Here is an 18,722-nt window from a genome sequence, read left to right as displayed (position 1 = left end):
TGAGCTTTCTGCCTTCGAAACCTTACATCAAGAATTGGATATTTTGACTTATTTTGAGTTTCTAAACATACTTTAAGGTGTAGATGAAGTCAAAAATACTTGGAAAATATTTTTCAAGCTTTGTGGACTTTGGATTATTTTTGAATCATTTGAACAAATTCAATTAAGTCCAAAAATATTTTACCCTTATTTGTTATATCAAAATATAGGTTCAATAATCTACCATTTTGATGTTTTTGGTATATGTTTAAAATTTTGAACAGTGAAAAATATTTTTTCAAGAAGATAAAATCATGCCTCGAAACTAGTCTCATCGAACGATCATCATAGGAGAATGAAGCATTAAAAACTTGGACATTTAGATAGATTTTCAACAATTTTAAAATAGAAAGAAGACAATTAAAATACGAAAGTTTTTATATCATTTTTTAACAAATGATGGTCAATAATGAGTGGTAATAAAGAACCGATAATGTTATTAAATCATGACTTAATGTAAAAACAAGTGCTCAAATTATACCTAAGTTAAGTTTAGGTGCTTAAAGAATTTTTTGTTAAAAATAGATGTCTAACTTTTCCAACATTACATATTTAGGTGTTCGTCGTTAAATTTGATTGTTAAGTGAAAAATGTCAGACTTATAGTTTTTAAAATTTTATTTTAAAATAAAAATAAAAATTATATTTTAAAAATACATTTAAAAATATAAAAACCCCTAAAAATCCTTAAATCTTTAATTTCAAATTAATTTTCAACTACCTACCTCTGGGCACTATCATTTTCGCCAGAAGGTCACCTACTTATCGACGTTCAATCATTGACTGATTATCATCTTTGTTATTATCTCAAACATCTAAATCTTTAACCCTTAATATTGTAACCCTAAATTAATAGTATTTAGATGAAAGTAAATTTGATGGGAAAGAGAATTTGGGAAGGGGAGGGATTAGGGGGGATTTTGGGGGGGTGGGGGGGAAGGGGACGGGGTTAATTTTTTTTAAATGATAATAATAATACACATGTCAAATAACGGTTAAATTTTATGGTGACACACTTAAAAGTGTAATAGAAAAAATATTATTAGACATCTATTTTTAACAAAAATTTCTTTAGATACTTAAAATTAACTTTAAGTGTAATTTAGATACTTAATTTTACATTAAACATTAAATTATTAATGATTTAATAGTTTAATATTTCTATAGAAGCACAAAGTAGAGTTTAATTTAGATGTATAAAACGTATGGAAATAGAATAACATCCAAAGATTAATTATATTATTATTCTCAAATCGGATCAGGTCACATAAACATAACACTATTTGACCCGACCTTATATTTAAAAAAAAATTCACCTTATCTGAACTTTTTTTTTTAAAAAATAAACATAGATTCGTATCAGATAAGCACCCAATGTTATTCTAACCAATTCTTCAATTGCTAGTTGGTTGTTGATGAAGTTTTGGGCCTTGTAAGCAGCATTTGTTTCGACTTTTATGCCTGCTTTGTTCAGGCTGGTCATTAACAAACGAGTCTAGCTGAACCTAAATTAAAACCCTAAAAGGCGGCCATTAGTAATCCAGTCCACTGATCCCAAAAGCCCGGGTCTTCTTTCTAGGGTCAAGCGGCGTGATAAGCCAAGAGCAGTCCACCCCTCACCTTCTATCGTCTTTGCCTTGAATTGACAACGTCTTCCACTTTTATCTCATCAAAGGTAAGATTCACGCCCTTTGCTTAGATCTATAATTTACTTGATCTTAGAACATCTCCCACTGTTCTCTTATATTTTTTATTCCCGGATCTATTGATTTTAGAGCTTGATCACAATCCGCAGTGATTTTTGTTTTCAATTTTCTTTTCCTTTTATGTTGATTTTTTTTTTGCATTTTTTTTCGATTGCACCGTTTTTTGCGCAAAACAAGATACAGTTTCTTAAAACAATTATTTATGCTTTCAATGCGGTGCAGGTTTTGATGGCGTCAAAATTGCAACAGTTGCAATCTAAGGCGTGCCAAGCGTCTAAGTTTGTGGCCAGGAATGGAACTACTTACTACAAGCAGTTGCTGGAGGAGAACAAGCAATACATTCAGGAGCCAGCAACAGTTGAGAAGTGCAACGAATTGTCTAAGCAGCTGTTCTTCACTCGACTTGCTAGGTATTTGTTTCTTGCCTCTGGTTATTTGCGCTTCTTGTGTTACTTCCGGGAATACTCCCAAGTTCTGATAGATTGATAGCAATGTGTTGTTTAGGATTTGATTTTTATTGACTGAGTTGCCACCGTGTGTCGATATATATTCTGGTTTCATTAGCGAGTTACTGAATATGCATTTATCAAATTGACCACCACTAAATGTATGCTAGGATGTTATTTATGTATTGCACCTACATTATCATTTAAACAAAATTCCATGTTTGTCGGCCCATGTGACAATCTATGTTAGGCATTAGCTGACTTGAGGGCGTTTATATATATATACATATATGGGGAGAACCGTAACCCGCACCTATGTCCAAATATTAGCCACACACAAATGTTATATGGAAAATGAATTCCGGGTAATGTAGATGAGTAAGTTTATTGTTATTCTAGTGCCAGATGTTTTGAGCAAGGAAGAATGAGAAAGTGAGACATTACTCCTAAAGTTTTTGCATGTCAAACTGTTAGAGTTCCAAGATTTGAGGCCTAAAATTAAAAGCTAAGCTTATTCAAATTTCCTCTATTTAACCGATTAATACAATAATTTGAAACTGCAGTTAAAGAAATATGATATAACTAGTCCAAAATCCAAATATAATCAAGTTGATTCTAGCAGTATTTCTTAGTCATAAACCAAGCATGAAATTTTTGTTTTTGATAGAGGTGGCCGTGTATGAGGTTTTATTATATGGAATTTAACCGTAAAGTCAAATCATGCAGTAGTAACATGTTTTTCATTTAGTTCAAAGCTATCCACAGCCCCCTGCTAGTGCAAAGTAAATGTTTTCGGCTCTTTCCATCAATATCTCCTAGAACTTTTGGTTGTTAATAGAGAATTGGATGTATTGATTTGTTAGATGAAATTGAAAGACCTTAAATGGTCTTCTGATAGTATATTGTTGTTAGTTTAGTTGTAGAATTCATTTGTACTCCATGCCTGGAGAAAGAAAGAACCATTTTCTAAGAGAATTCATGGAAAAATGTCATTTTGTGGCTTGTAGTTTGAGCTTACTAGTGAATATGTACTATTGATTTGATGAGAACCTATAAATGAGACTGTGCATTCTCTGTAACATCATGGAAATTCTAGAACGGTGCTTGATTGCTTGTGATCCCTGTGAATCTCTTAACCAAAGAGAACTAAAGAACAAGTGGTTGTGTGCCATTGGGTGTGTTACGAAGAGTTGATCATACTACTACTACTACTACTACTATTCCTGTGTTTATTTGCAGTTTCCTTGTTATATGCTTGTGTCATTAGAATAATATATCATTACTCTATGAACCAGAATCCTGAGTAATATCAGAATAACTCCTTTTGGTGCAATTTTGCAGTATCCCTGGCCGTACAGAGTCATTCTGGAAGGAGTTGATTACGTAAAGAACCTGTGGAAGCACAGGTCAGAACTGAAGGTTGAAGATGCTGGTATTGCTGCGTTATTCGGAATGGAATGCTTTGCATGGTTTTGTGCTGGTGAAATTGTGGGAAGGGGTTTTACTTTCACCGGTTACTACCCCTAAGGATGCTCAGCTAGTGGAAGGCATTTCAGGAATTTTCATGGATGTGTATCCTTTTATCATCGTTTGCACGATTAGATTGCGGCCATTCTAGATACATATTTTTCTTATTTTCGATGAAGTTTTTGAAGCTGAGAAATCACTGATTAACTCGATAGCCTGAATAATTTCTGTACTCGAAATGGCTTAAGCTCGGTAAGGCAGTTGCTGTTGTGTTATCCAGTTATTTTATCAAATTTTACTGCACCCTACCCCTCTACAAGTTTGATGATAATTTTGCAAATGACTTCTTCTCGTCTTTCTTTGTTGATTTCAATTATTTCCCAGACTAGGGTGTTTGTACAGTAAATTTAGAAGACGCATTGTGTTTTATAAGACTTAGAGAAGACCCTAAGATTGCTGCATGTCTTTCAATCCACCAACCATTTTTTTAATCCATTCGTCTGTCATCGAAAAAAAAAAATCGCATGGTATTTTTGATGTCTATCCCTTAAGACTATAACAATAACCCTAGTTCAGAAAGCAATACGATGGATGTTTTACATGGGAAAATATTTTTTTCCAACTACCCTATATGGGCAAGGAAGCCATTTTTAACTATAATTTTTTGTAGTTTTTTTCATCAAAATTTGATTCTTCTATACCTTTTATTTTGTTTAAATTTGAAAATAGTATTAGTTAATTTAATTAACTCAAATTATTTTCACTTATCTAATCAAATATTTATTCTAAATGCACGAATCAAATAATATCAATGATAAAGAAATTGTATTTATTCTTTAAGATCTCGGGTTCGAGTACTAGGAATGCCAAAGAGATGTGAATGTTTAATGTCGAATGGTTGAGAATTATCTTTATATAGATAATTTAACATTCGACATTAAACAACGTTCATTGAGATTATTTAACATTTAAAGGGTAACGCGGTAATTTAACATTCATTCGACGTCGTTAATTTGATCCACAGCCCCATACCTTCCTTTTCTTACGTTGTTCCCTGGTTGGGGTGTTCTATTGAGATTCGTTTACAGGCTTGACATTCAAACAACGTTCAAAAATAGATTAAAGGAATTGAGAAAAATGAAAGAAAAGAATAATCCAATCGATTCGGATCCCTAATTTTCTTTCCTTCACCTCTAAGATCCTGATTATCGTTAACAATTACGAATTACGGCTCAAATCAAAATCAAATGTAACTTTCCATGGTCCCTTTTGAGAAATATTTGAAAGAAAAGGAAAACTTTTAATCCTTTGGATTGGATTCACTCCTTATAACGCTCCTTTTTGGAGGAAAAAATGTTTCGCAGGAGCTTCAAGCCAGACAAATGGTAAATTAACATTTCTAATGATGTTTCAGTAACTGTTTTATTAAGGTGGTTTCTGGATTTGGTTCTCGCGTTTTTATTTTTGCTTATTTATCCAGCAAGCTAGCTTTAAAGCTAGCGATACCGCGAATAAAGCTAATGAAGAACAAGAGGGAAGCACATTTTAAGCAGTTAAAGAGGGAATTGGCTCAATTACTGGAGTCAGGGAAGGATCAAACTGCCAGAATTCGGGTATTGGATTTTCTTCAGAGTTTGATAATCATGATTTTGTTTTCTAATTGTGGTGGTGTTTATTTCTCCCTTTTAACTCTTTTTTTTTTCAGGTGGAGCATGTGGTTAACGAAGAGGAAACCATAGCGGCATATGATCTCCTTGAGATATATTGTGAACTCATCGTGGCACAAATGCCGATGATCGAGTCTCAGAAGTGTGTAAATTACTTGCTATTTCATATTTCATTATTGAATTTCGTTTTATTATCCAAAGTTTTCATTCATGATTCATCTTAAAATCCTCTTATCCGAATTCAACACATTTGAGCATAGGCATGACGAAGGATGCTCCAAATACATAATATAACTTTAAAATTTTGAACAAACTTGTATTTCACTTTCACTTCGAATTTAAGTGACTGATTGACACTTCCAGCTAGAGTTTTGAATCCCTGTTTGTTTAATTGGCTTTATATGTGTGCTTAAATGGATGGAGAGATAATCATGTATGGATGGATAAATGCATTATGGCTAGTTCATGGAGAGGATGATCTTTTAAGAGTTTTGGTATTTCTGCCATTGTTTCTAATAACTATCGTCTGTGTTGTACCAACCTGAATCATTCAGAAACTGCCCAATCGACTTGAAGGAAGCGATTTCGAGTGTCATTTTCGCATCTGCAAGGTGTGGGGAGATACCAGAACTCAAGGATGTCACCAAACATCTTACAGCAAAATATGGAAAAGATTTCACTTCTGCTGCCCTTGAACTGCGTCCGGATTGTGGTGTTGGTCGTTTGGTGAGTTTTCATGAACATAAATGCATGAATGAACAATTGTTGAAATGTAACCCAAGTTTGATATTAGTACTTTGACCGACTGATCCTATATGTTGTCTGTTTCCTTTAGTTGGTCGAAAAGTTATCTATCAAACCACCTGATGGCCAGACCAAACTCAAAATTTTGACTGCAATTGCAGAGGAACACAACATCAAGTGGGACCCTGAATCATTTGGAGCAAAAGAATCAAAGATATACGATGACTTGATGGTAAGAGTAGTATAGTGCAAATAGGTTAATCATGCGTCGAAACATCCTCGGATAAATATTCGATTATGCTGTGGTTCTATATTGTTATTTGTTTACCAGAGACTGAATGATTTGCTTGAAAATTTATTTCTTTCTGTATGAATTTGAATGTGCAGAATGGACCAAATGCTTTGTTGGAGGCCACCAAAACTTCGGCAGGTCGCCCTAATACCCAAGCTTCAACCAGTCATTATGAGCAGAGACCGACTAGCGTTCAAGTTCCTAGTCCTAATGTTCAATCTCCAAAACACATTGCTAAAAATGATGTGCCCTCAAGCTTTAATGGGCACAGCTCAAGATTATCTCCTCATTCTAAAAAAATTGATTATTCAAAACTAGTCCCTATGATTCAATATCGTCTGGAGCTTATCCTCCAAGATCAAAAACTAGAGGTACACGTATTATTCAGTTCTTACTTATCCATTGTTAATTATTATTATATTTGGGTGTTTTGCTTTGCAGAAACTGATTATCAAGGGATGGAATTTAGGAATTCATCCTATGGGAATGAGAGTTATTTCTCCTCACCTCAGCAACATGGGAATATGGAATTCAAGGATGCCACTGCTGCTGCTCACGCAGCTGCGGAATCTGCAGAGCGAGCGAGTATGGCTGCCCAAGCTGCTGCTGAACATCTTGAAAATATCTCCCAGCAGTATTCAATGGACTCAAACATGTCAGCTCGTGGCATGAAAGATGAGGAACTGAGAAAAAAATTTGTCTCGACCTCCCAATATGAACATCTTTCCAGACGGACAGTTAATAATTCCATCCATGGAACGAATTCTACGAATTATGAACAGACTGACAGCAATGAACCAGCCAATCAAACAGGAGAGATTGAAAATGGTCTTAGTAACATGGTGTGGAATGATGATAAATTCACTCGTGGTGCCTCTAAGTCGACAGCAGCTACCTTCAATGAAAAATCATTAGTTACTAATCAAATTCCAGATACATATTCTCAAAGAAATTCATCTGTTGGCAGGCAGACGGAGCATTTTGGTGAAGTGATCATGAAGAGAGACTCAGGCAATGAGATGCATTTTGTGAACGAATTGCACAGTAAGAATGCTCAGAATGTTGATCATCATGAAGTCAAAGACAGGGAACAAACAAGATATTCTTCTTCTCATTCTCAATCAAACACTTTCAGAGATGATTGTGATGGTGCTTCTAACTTAAGTTGGCAGAAGACTGAAAATGATAAGAGAAACTCAGATGAAAGGAAACAGTTTGTGAATGAATTACATGATAGAAGGACTTCTGATTTTGCTGATTATCAGGAAGGAAGGACCGGCAAGCAGTCAAGCTCTTCATCTTCCAGTTCAGGTACTTTTGCTGATGATCTTTATGGCATATCAGATTTAAATCGTCGGACGTCGGGAAACTTTTCTGTTGAGAATTCTTTTCTTTTCAACGATAAAGAAAGCCCTCAAAGAAACAAAATAGAAACAACGGGCTTTTATGATAATGCCTCGGCTGTTTTTTGATGATTATGGATCACATTCTGAAGACAAATTTGATTTGGAGGAAGAGCATAAGGAACATGAATATGGTATGAACTTTTTGTCTCCATTTCAAAGACCACCTACTCATCCATGTCCATGTACACATTCTTGGAGCACTGAGAAGAAGGTTGAGTCGCCTAAAGAGTCCACTTCGCAATCGCATATCCTCTTGGAGAAGCAGTTTACTCCTATCGTCTTCGAAAGTTCAACAAACTCAGCAGGCCCTTCACATGTAGATGACTTGCCTCCGACTTTCGATAATTACGGCCCTAGTTCAGAAAGTGAAGGGGAGCTAGACAAGTTTGATAGGAACAACAATTATATTATAGGTAGTCAGAAAAAGAATTTGGAATCCCACGAAGCCGAAAACATTATTTTCAATCAACCGTTGTCTGGGGACATGGAAGATGGCATTCGAAACAAGGACTATAGGTATCCACCATATGCTTTATCCTCTTCAGAGGCAGAGAATGATACACCTGCTGGATTTAAGCAATCACCCCCTCCCCTAGAGGAGGATTCAGTTAGTTCCCGATCTTACAATCGAGAACCGAAAGGGAGTGATGAATCGAGTATAAAACTCAGCAAGAGAGCATCAGTCACTCGTGCTGATTCCAGTGATGACTTCGAGAAGGAAAGACCAAAACATAGTTTTAGTAGCACTCGAGACCAATACAACAGAATGCCAAGCTTTGAAGAAGATAGAAGATCAACCTTAACTGTCCCCGCCGTGCCATATTTCGATTTGGAAAATAGTGATTCCAATGAAAATCTTCCTAAAACAAGTCCAAATGCTCGTTCGAGAACGCAATTTCCTCATCAGAAAAACGTTTCTCCTTCGAATTCACCGGGAAATTCCACCCTTGAAACAACATTGTCCTCGGAGCCGACGGAAAAGGAACATCCATGTACATCAGTCCCGGAGATTGTATCACCGGGTAGTTACAAGAGTTCAGAGGCTCAAACTTCAATTGGGGAGAAGTCAACTCATGTTCACCCAAAGCTTCCTGATTATGATACCCTAACCGCATTCTTAAATCTCTCAAACAGAATCGCCAATGAATACGTTTGTTCGTTTTGCTTTCTGATACAGTGTTCTAATATTCATTATTAATCCCACATGATAATTTCTATATAAATAAACGTAATCGGCGTATATTTGAATGAATACACAATGCAGGGTTTTTACTCGCCTATAGTTAGGGATGGACGTGGTACTGGTTTTTTTTATTGGCTCGACTCTAATTTAAAAGTTGAAATCTTTCATTTGATCTTACTTTATTTGGCGATGTTTAGGACTTGGTAGGTTTTGATTTGATCCGATTAGATTAATTTTTATTTTAATGAGACTAGATCATGTCGTGTCGAGTTATTTAATGGTGAGATTAAATCAAATTTTGAGTTTAGGTGAAATAAATTGATCTGACGTGACATAATATTATAAGATAATTGTAATAATATTTTTATTTTATTTTTTTAATAAATTCTTATTTTATATATTAAAAACGAATTATATATTTATACTTAGCTCAGGTGCAGAGCAGATTTTGACTTAAAAAATTGGATTAGAGCAAGACTCTTTTAAGTCTCGAATTGAGTGTCAGTTAAAAGTTCGATCCAACTTGACCCATAACTATTACTATGTGTCACTCGCACTAAAAAAAATGGTATTTAATCACTCATCTTTAATCCGTCCTGACATATGTTTTTATTTGGCAAATTAGAGAGATAATTAAAAATTTTCATATAAACGAATATTATAATAAATTTTTATAATTTTTTTAGATATTATAATAATTAGGGTAAATTACACGTTTAATATTTAAACTATTAGCTTTTGTCTATTTTATTAACTAAACTTTCAATTTTTTTTCAAAATCATACATAAAGTTTAGCTTTTTATTTAATTTTAGTACCCTGTCATTAAAAACGTTAGTTTTTATTTTATTTTAGTACATTGTTCAAAATTTAACGTTAAATTTTGAAAATATTAAAAGTTTAGGTACTAAAACAAATAAAAACTAATAGTTTAGGTACTAAATGTAATAAATTTTTAATGGTGAGGTATTAAAATGAAACGAGAGGTATGGTTTTGAAAAAATTGAAAGTTTAAGTACTAAAATGAATCAAAACTCACAATTTATATACTAAATACATAGTTTACCCTAATAATTATTTGGATTGAATTAATTCGAAAAAAAATCACCTTAAATTTGATTCGTCTCAATTTCGAAACTGTTGGGCTTAAAACGGATATTATCCAGTTACCCATACCCAATCTCAGCGTCATTTATTTACATATTAGTTCAAGCATTCGCATCGCATTTCATGTTTTAGGCTATGGAAAGCGACTGGAAGTCAAATGTCGTAATCGAGACTTGACTTGTAAGAAAGTTCTATCAATTCCCAGATTGCAGCTTTTCTCATAGCCACAGGCGGCCCCACAGGGTAATCTCTCTCTTTGATAGCTCAATTTAATCAAACCCTAATCGTATCGGTTAATGATGTACTCACCGAATCGTTGTTGGTAGGGCTACTTTATGAAGGTAATTGGAATTCGAAAACTAAGAAACTGTAGTTTTGTTAATTTGTTATTGCTATTGGGAATAAGGATTTTGATATGGAATTTGTGTGAGGGCGGATATATGGTTACTAGGTTAAGATCGATCTTCATTTTGTTCACGAATATGACCGATTTTGTGATTTCGCTCCTTTAAAGAACATTGAAACTTCGGTCCTTATTATGGGTAAATATTCAATCGAGTCGATTCAAAAAATTTCAAGTCATTCAAGTTAATAAATCTTATTTTATAACTCAAATTTTATTTAAATTTTTTGAGTCAATTCTAGTTTATGAAGTGGTGTTAATTGAGTCATATTTTTTTAACTCAAACCGTATTTAAATTTTTTTCGAGTTTAGTAGAGTTTTGCTCATCCATAGTCTTTAATTCTCCGGGTTGTTATAATCGGTTAATTGTAGATCGAACCTATTTTTAGTTGCACTATTGATCTTTGTTCACGGTGTCATGATCACGTATGTTAATGATGAAGATGACTTCTTTTCAACATCAATTTCGTAGTAATTATTTCTCTATCGTAAAAACGTGAGTTATTGTTCGGAAAAATTTTAGAACTATGGATTATGAAAAGAAAGGATCGACAAGTTTCAGCAAGGGATTATTGCAGAGTGAAGAACTGTATCAGGTATGGCCTCTCTCTTGAATCACTTGATTTCTTATTACCTGTCTTAGATTCTTAAGTCATATATACTACAATAATGTCACAGTATGTACTCGAGACTAATGTGTATCCGCGTGAACCGGAGCCGTTGAAAGAGCTAAGGGACATCACCGCTACCCACCCGAGGTAATGAAGTATAGTATTGCAGTCATTTTTGCAGTATGTACGAGATGATTACCTCGTAAACAATGGTTTCCTACTTTTTTAGCTTCTATAATGAAGTGATTGTACTTGATTGTTATCTTCTAGGGCTGTTATGGCTACTGCACCTGATGCAGGGCAGCTAATTGCCATGCTCTTGAAGCTAATAGATGCAAAAAGGACAATCGAAGTCGGAGTTTTCACCGGATACTCACTTCTGCTTACCGCTCTTACAATTCCCCAGGATGGCAAGGTAAACAATCCATCTGTTCGGTCGAGACTAATTCATTAGCCCATAAGCGAACAATCTGTAACATTGACTTGTGTGAACTAACATGGAAGCTTCCCCAGCTTTCCCCTGTACGAAACCGACTTGAAGTCCATGTACTCGATGTTGTTTGTGCTCTTCTTTACCATTCGTTCTTGTGCAGATTATAGCCGTAGATATGAATCGAGATGCATATGAGATAGGGTTGCCTGTTATCAGAAAAGCCGGTGTCGAACACAAAATTGACTTCATAGAATCGGAGGCTTTGCCAGTCCTTGATAATCTACTTGCAAATGTAAGGGGATGACTTATATTAAAAGCCTTGTTCTTAGTTTCCATTCATTGTCCCTGGTTAGCATCTTGTCGAGACCAGATTGTCATTAATATCTCACTCGGGTGTTTCTGGTTGCAGCCCGGGAACGAAAACAGCTTCGACTTTGCTTTTATCGACGCCGACAAGATCAACTACTGGAATTACCATGAGAGGCTGATGAAATTGTTGAAGGTTGGTGGGATTGTTGTGTACGATAACACGTTGTGGGGAGGATCGGTTGCGATGCCGGAAGAGTGCACTCCGGAGGTAATGAAAGAAGGAAGACAGAGAACTATGGAGTTCAACAAATTGCTCGCCGCCGATACTCGAGTCGGAATTTCACTCGCTCCGTTAGGCGACGGGATCACTATCTGCAGGCGTGTGCATTGAACTTATTGTTGCTTGCACCATTTCAAACGTGTTTGTGCTGATTCTCAGCCTCAGAAAAGTAAACAGTTCAATTAATGTATCGATTATGAACTTGTTCAGAACATGTTTTTGGCTATCCAATGGATGGATGTACGCCTGCAGTTCAAAGCACCATTCAGTTGGTCAAATTATGGTTTTGATCCCTCTGCTATGCTCAAATTTGAAATTTATGTTCTCCAGTTTCCCATATCATAAACAAATATTTTAAATCTCGAATCGGATCATAATAAAATTTTGTTATAATAATATCAAATGAGATTCGATCGATCAATCAAAATTCAGTGCCATTTCTATCTTCAACACAATATATTATTAAGAAAATGATGGAACAATGAATTTATATGATGGCCTTGTGGCTTTTCTTTTAGGGTAAATTACACATTTAGTACTTAAAATATCAGTTTTAATTTGCTTTAGTACATAAACTTCCATTTTTTTCAAAACCGTAAATTATCCGTCCAACTCAGTTGGTAGAGCACAAGGCTCTTAACCTTGTGGTCGTGGGATCGAGTCTCATGTTGGGCAATTCATAATTCGGAGGTCTCACACGGAAGCTGCTCTCAACCTGGTGTTTGGGGCAACCTACTATCCTACCTCCCCCTTACCCCATTACATATGGGAATAAGGGTCAGCTAAAAATATAGTGTTTATTTTTCATTTCATTTTAATACCCCTTCGTTAAAAAAATAACGCTTTTAGTATCTAAACTATTAAGTTTTGATCATTTTTAGTACATAAACTTTCAATTTTTTCAAAATTTAACGTTAAATTTTGAACGGATACTAAAATAAAACAAAAACTTAAGCTTTTAACGGTAGTGTACTAAAATGAAATAAAAATTAAATTATAGGTATTATTTAAAATATTACAAATTTAAATATTAAAACGAGTTAAAATTAATAATTTAGATACTAAACACGTAATATACTATTTCTTTTAAGTCCATTCTATGTGGACTAAAAATGACGAGCCCGTTTTAAAAATATATCACGTGGAATGCACGTGATGAGTCCCTTTTCTGATCGCGTCTTCACAGTGTTTATTTATAAATAACCCTAAATTATATTCCCCAACTTTGTAAAGCATAATTTCCCGCCTCACAGTTCATTTCTCGCTCTGCAAAATCTTAAGACGTTTGATTCGCTATAATTTTTTGAAATTAAGGGAAATTGAAATTTAATTTTATCACTTTTTTATGATTGGTTTAAGTTTTAAAGAGAAAATTGAAATCTAATTCTATGGAAAGTAAATTTCATCCATAACATAATAGAATTGAAATCTTTTGGATGAGAGAACGTAAAATTTGATCATACTACCATTATCAATCTTTTGGTATGCGGGTTAATTTTTTTAAAAAAAAATCAGGATCGGATTCGGGTCGGTCGGGTAGGGTAGAGTTTTTTTAAGTTTGATATTCGGGTCGAGTTTTTTAAGTGTAATATACGGGTCGGTCGGGTTTTTTTAAAATTTCGGGGTTGGGTCGGGTTTTTGTAAGTGTGATATTCGGGTCGAGTTCGAGTTTAGGGTGAAAAATACCTGACCCGACAAAATATATAATTTTACCTTATATATTTAAGAATAATTACAATAATACCCCTATATATAATATTTTTTCAATTAAGTTATTGTTTTTATTGAATAATTTTTTTTACTATTTCGGGTCGGGTCGGGTCAGGTGAAACTTTATTTTGATCGGGTCTCGGGTGGAGTTTTCCTTGTTCTCGGGTCGGTGGACCAAAAATCCGACCCAACCCGACCTATGACTATCCCTAATTGGGATGATTTTAACTTATGATGTTTATTAATATGATTTTTATAATTTATTGAAATAAAAAATCAATTAATAAAATAAAAAATTAATATTTAATATTTAATATTTTTTATAATATATTATAATATGTAAGTTATAAAATAAACTAAAATTAAACAAAAAAATAATAAAGTAATTCTATCATTTTACATTACTGAAATTAAATTCATCTAATAATTTTTACTGTACAAACAAAATATAGAATTGAATTCTAATTCAATTTCTGGCAATAAAAGAGATTTAAGATTCAGATTTCATTTCTTCAAATTTCAATTCTTCAGAGATTCCGTTATAAACATTCAAGCGAAACAAACTCCACCTAAGCCTCGTTCAAATGGGAAAGAAGCAACAAAATCCCAACGCCGATCCGCTCCCCGAGCCCAACAAAAAGCGACGCGTCTGGTTTTCCCGTATCGGTCAGTCTCCTCTTCTCCGGTTTCATCCTTATATTATTTAGCTTTTCCTCCCAAATTACGTTTTGTGTATCCCACTCACTTGGTTGTAAATTCCATTTTATTTGGTTTTCAACGAGTTGCTTTTTTGATTTCGCTCACTGTTGTTTGTTTTTTGATTCGCCTTGAAGCAGATGCTGGAGTTGATCCTAATGACTGCATTAAAATTTACTTGGGTGAGTTTCGTTTTTTGTTTGTTTGTTTTCTTTTATAACTTATATTCGTTTTTTATGTCAAATTTATGAATTGTTTTGGGTTTTGTTACATGTTGATGGAAAAAAAATGAAAGTTGAATTTTTCACTTTGATAACTGGATGCTCTTATTGACTTTGTTAACTGACAGCAAAAAAACAATACCGCCATTTATTTTCCTCAGGAACTTTATTTATAGGACTTCTAACTTTTCTTAATTGCTGTCAATTTAGTTTCTAAGAAAGAGGAAGTTGGAACTTCAGATGGTTTCTGTATCGATCCAGTTGATTTGAACTGTTTTTTTGAAGAAGATGAGAAGATATACGGTTACCAAGGGTTAAAGGTAACATGCATTCATAAATTGCAGCATATTTGCCTTTAAATGTTATTTTGTTTTGTTGATGGTTTAGTGTTCATCTATTATTTCATTTTCCCAGATAACTGTCTGGGTTAGCAGCATTTCTTTTCATGCACATGCTGATATTAGCTTCCAATGCACATCTGGTGTAAGTAGAAACCTGCAATCCTTAACCATTAGTGGTTTTAATATCCATTTCTATCATGTTGAGTCAGTGAATTATTTCATTTGTCTTTTTTCATGAGATTTTAATGATTTTAACTGTTGTTTATTCAGGGGGGCAAAGGGATTACAGACCTGAAATCTGCTCTTGAGGTACACATTATCTACCATGTTTAGCTTTAGCTTAATCTCTGATATCATGAGGTTTTCCTGATTTTATGTCCATTTTGTACAGAAATTTTTTGGTGACACTCTTTTGGAGAACAAAGACGACTTCCTGCAAACTTTTTCAACTGAGAATAATTTCGTTAGGTATTATGTCATGAAATCTTATGCACATATAAAGGTTTATTTCCCTTTTACCTTAGCAATCTTGGCTTTCTATTTTTCTTTGCTTATGGTTTTGTGTACTCAATAGTCAATATCATATATTACCATTCTCAGTTCTGTTGTTTCCCATGGAGAGGAGTTGCAAACCAAAGCTTCAAGTGGTCATATAACTCATTTTAATGGCAATTCAGACGCAGCCTCATCTGATCTGGAGGTAATTTTACCGTCTTTACATGCACTGAAATATTTGCTACTCTCATTAGTTCCATCTTGAATTATGTATGATATGAATAAAGTGTTTGTTATGTTGCCTAAATAACACTGTTATTACTATTCTCAGTTCCAGTGCCCGGCTTGAAACTTCTGTGCTATCTTCATTTTGTTTGGTTTTAAGTTTTGCTTTAAACCTGACAGCACAAGGAGTCTTCCTGCTCTTTTGCTATTATCTTTTTGTTAGATTTTTTATTGTTGTTTCCCTTCTTGTTGCTAGTTTGAGTCTTTTGTGGTAGTTTTTTTTTTTGCACTACATGAAATTCTGAAGCATCCACAATTAGTAACCTTCCTACAGTCATTTCTTTTCTCTACCCTTTTTTTTTGTAGACTCCTTTGATTTGCAAATGTTAGCCATGGTTGATCTGCTTTCTTCCTGTGTTAGGTTGTTCGCCTGAAGATAGATAATTTGGCTGCTGGGCATCTTTATAGTCGCTTGGTACCTTTGGTTCTTCTTCTTGTTGATGGTAGCTGTCACCTTCGCTGAATGTTAATGGTATAATGTATCTAATTCTTAATATAATGTAAATAGTTATATTTTCTTGACCAGGTAGCAATCCTATTGATGTATCTGACCCAAGCTGGGAGTTAATCTCTTGAGTAAGAAGAAAATTGATCAGCCTGAGAACACTCAGCATTTATTGTTTGGTTTTGCGGCGCTTTATCGTTTTTATCGTTTCCCTAATGGTTCACGGTTGTGGCTCAGCCAGGTTAATCTCTTTCATTGTTATTATTCATGTTAGAATCTGAGGTAGACTGATTGGAACCCAATGTGTATGCCGCTCTTCAACAACTGTTACATGTTGATATATTCTGCCAACTACAAATAGCATTTTTTTTATGAAATTATTTCTTTTGTTGGCAGATTCTGGTATTGCCTCCTTACCAGCACAAGGGTTACGGCAGCCACCTTCTGGAGGCTCTTAGCAACGTTGCAATATCTGAAAACGTTTACGACTTGACAGTTGAAGAGCCTTTAGATTACTTCCAGCATGTACGGACCAGTTTCGATATAAAACGTCTGATAGCTTTTGAACCAGCCCAGGATGCTGTTAAATCAGCCGTCTCACGACTGAAGCAAGGGAAAATGTCTAAAAAACCCCATATTCCTCGATTCTTGCCACCCCCTGATATAGTTGAGGAAGTCAGGAAAACATTGAAAATCAACAAGAAACAGTTTCTTAAATGTTGGGAGATTTTGATATATCTTGGCCTTGATCCCATGGAGAAGCATATGGAAGACTATGTAACAGTTATTAGTAATAGGATGAAGACCGATATCCTAGGGAAAGATTCCCAGACTGCTGGAAAGCAAGTAATCGAGGTCCCGAGTGTTAACGACGAGGAGACGTCATTTGTCATGTTCAGATCTCGGAATGGCGAGGTTGGCGGCATTCAAATGGATGAAGATCAGGCAAAAACTCAAGAACAACAACTGCAGCAGTCGGTTGATGAGAGAATAAAGGAGGTGAAGTTAATAGCAGAAAAGGTGTCTCAGAAACATGTATGAAGGGATCCACCTCATTGGCATGATGCATTAACATGGATAAGCATATCTCTGATAATTGGTTCAAGTACCGTTGTAGGATGTGATAAATTTGAGGCTTGTTTTGTAAAATTTGAGCAGGACTTCAGTTTAAGCTTTATTTGTCTTAAAATATTTTATGACTTTACAGTCAATGTGATAAACTTTCAACACATGTTAATAATTTCTACTTTGTCAAAATGTTAAAAATGATATATTTAAAAAATTATTGTTTTGTATTTTTCCTTTGAATAATTTGGAATGATTTCAAGAATAACATACTATTGTGGTTGCTTAATAAGTTCATCTTTTTGTATTATTTAAGAGTTACCATTATTAATATATATTAAATAAATCATGAAAATTTATAAATATTGTAGTAGTACATAAAATGATGGTTCAAAAAAGTATCATATTAAGGGGTTATTGTTATTCTGTGAGATTCTGAGTTCGAGCATGATATTTGTAGTGGTGTATGAGTTATCATTGTCAAATGATAAGATTTTTTCGAACATATACTATTTTGTATTCATCTTAAATAATAAAAAAAATATTATATTAAATATTTTAAATATATATATATATATATATATATATATATATATATATATATATATATATATATATATTATATTAGATATTTGTAAAAGTATAGTAATACATTAGACATTTATCAAAAGAAAGGTACAAAATGCGAGATTATCCTTTTATTACCTTTCGAAATTCGAATCACCTTCAAAGTGAAGGCCGATTATATGGTCCACCAATATTCATAAAAACGGCGCCGCTTGATAGAGCTATGTCGCAACCGTCTTTCGGTTGGGCCTCGGAATTGGGCTTCGACGTGAAAGAATTAGGTTAGAGTCGCCACCGACCATTTTAAAACGAACTTAGGTGGGTCGGACACCATCTTACCTGATCTGCGTTGTACCAGAAATGTGTCGAGTTCGGGAGTCGGTTACGGTCAAGGAAGGATTAGCACCCTTGAACCGCCCTTTCGGTACCAATTAATTTGTCGGTTGTCTTAGTTGCGAAAATTCGAAATTAAAATTTAATAATTAAATTCAAATTGCTTACCTTTGATCGATTGAAATTATCCCTTAAAAAGTCACAAATGTTAAATTGTAAAATAAAAATAAAAAATAAAACAAAAAGTATTAATATAATAATAATAATGAAATCGATAAAAAAAATAAATATAGAAAAGGTAAAAATAAAAGAAATAATAAAATAATATATATATGAATAAAGGAAAAAATAGTTAAATGAAATAAAAAAACCTAAAAATGATTATCTAAATAAAAAAACTAAAAAATAACAACTAATAATAATATTTAACAATTTTAAAAAAGGAATAAAAATGAAAAATGAAATAAAAAAGA

The 18,722-nt window shown here is 34.0% G+C and overlaps 2 protein-coding genes, 2 long non-coding RNA genes and 2 pseudogenes across 4 annotated transcripts; all 6 read left to right on the top strand.

The window, feature by feature from the left end:
* The first annotated feature begins 1,556 nt into the window (after positions 1-1,556).
* On the top strand, positions 1,557-3,960 carry LOC120124179 (annotated as a pseudogene).
* A 1,046-nt stretch (positions 3,961-5,006) lies between these two features.
* Positions 5,007-5,385, top strand: LOC120124197. Its single transcript, XR_005516260.1, has 3 exons — positions 5,007-5,042; positions 5,138-5,270; positions 5,363-5,385. It is a non-coding gene; the product is annotated as an uncharacterized LOC120124197 (long non-coding RNA).
* A 629-nt stretch (positions 5,386-6,014) lies between these two features.
* On the top strand, positions 6,015-6,660 carry LOC120124196. Its single transcript, XR_005516259.1, has 3 exons — positions 6,015-6,050; positions 6,160-6,300; positions 6,456-6,660. It is a non-coding gene; the product is annotated as an uncharacterized LOC120124196 (long non-coding RNA).
* A 158-nt stretch (positions 6,661-6,818) lies between these two features.
* Positions 6,819-8,964, top strand: LOC120124231. The gene is made up of 2 exons (XM_039142939.1): positions 6,819-7,671; positions 7,856-8,964. Exons 1-2 carry the CDS (start codon positions 6,819-6,821, stop codon positions 8,962-8,964), a joined length of 1,962 nt encoding a protein of 653 aa, XP_038998870.1.
* A 1,219-nt stretch (positions 8,965-10,183) lies between these two features.
* LOC120124130 (probable caffeoyl-CoA O-methyltransferase At4g26220) lies at positions 10,184-12,260 on the top strand. The gene is made up of 6 exons (XM_039142866.1): positions 10,184-10,298; positions 10,982-11,054; positions 11,137-11,216; positions 11,340-11,484; positions 11,663-11,794; positions 11,912-12,260. Exons 2-6 carry the CDS (start codon positions 10,986-10,988, stop codon positions 12,200-12,202), a joined length of 717 nt encoding a protein of 238 aa, XP_038998797.1. The 5' UTR covers positions 10,184-10,298; positions 10,982-10,985; the 3' UTR covers positions 12,203-12,260.
* Positions 12,261-14,381: 2,121 nt separating this feature from the next.
* Positions 14,382-17,481, top strand: LOC120124121 (annotated as a pseudogene).
* The last annotated feature ends 1,241 nt before the right edge of the window (positions 17,482-18,722 follow it).

The sequence above is a fragment of the Hibiscus syriacus genome, unplaced genomic scaffold (assembly GCF_006381635.1).
Source record: "Hibiscus syriacus cultivar Baekdansim isolate YM2019G1 unplaced genomic scaffold, ASM638163v2 tig00110415_pilon, whole genome shotgun sequence".
Classification (NCBI taxonomy): Eukaryota; Viridiplantae; Streptophyta; class Magnoliopsida; order Malvales; family Malvaceae; genus Hibiscus; species Hibiscus syriacus.
Note: the sequence above shows the minus strand (reverse complement) of the source record. Positions and strands in the feature narration are given on the sequence as shown.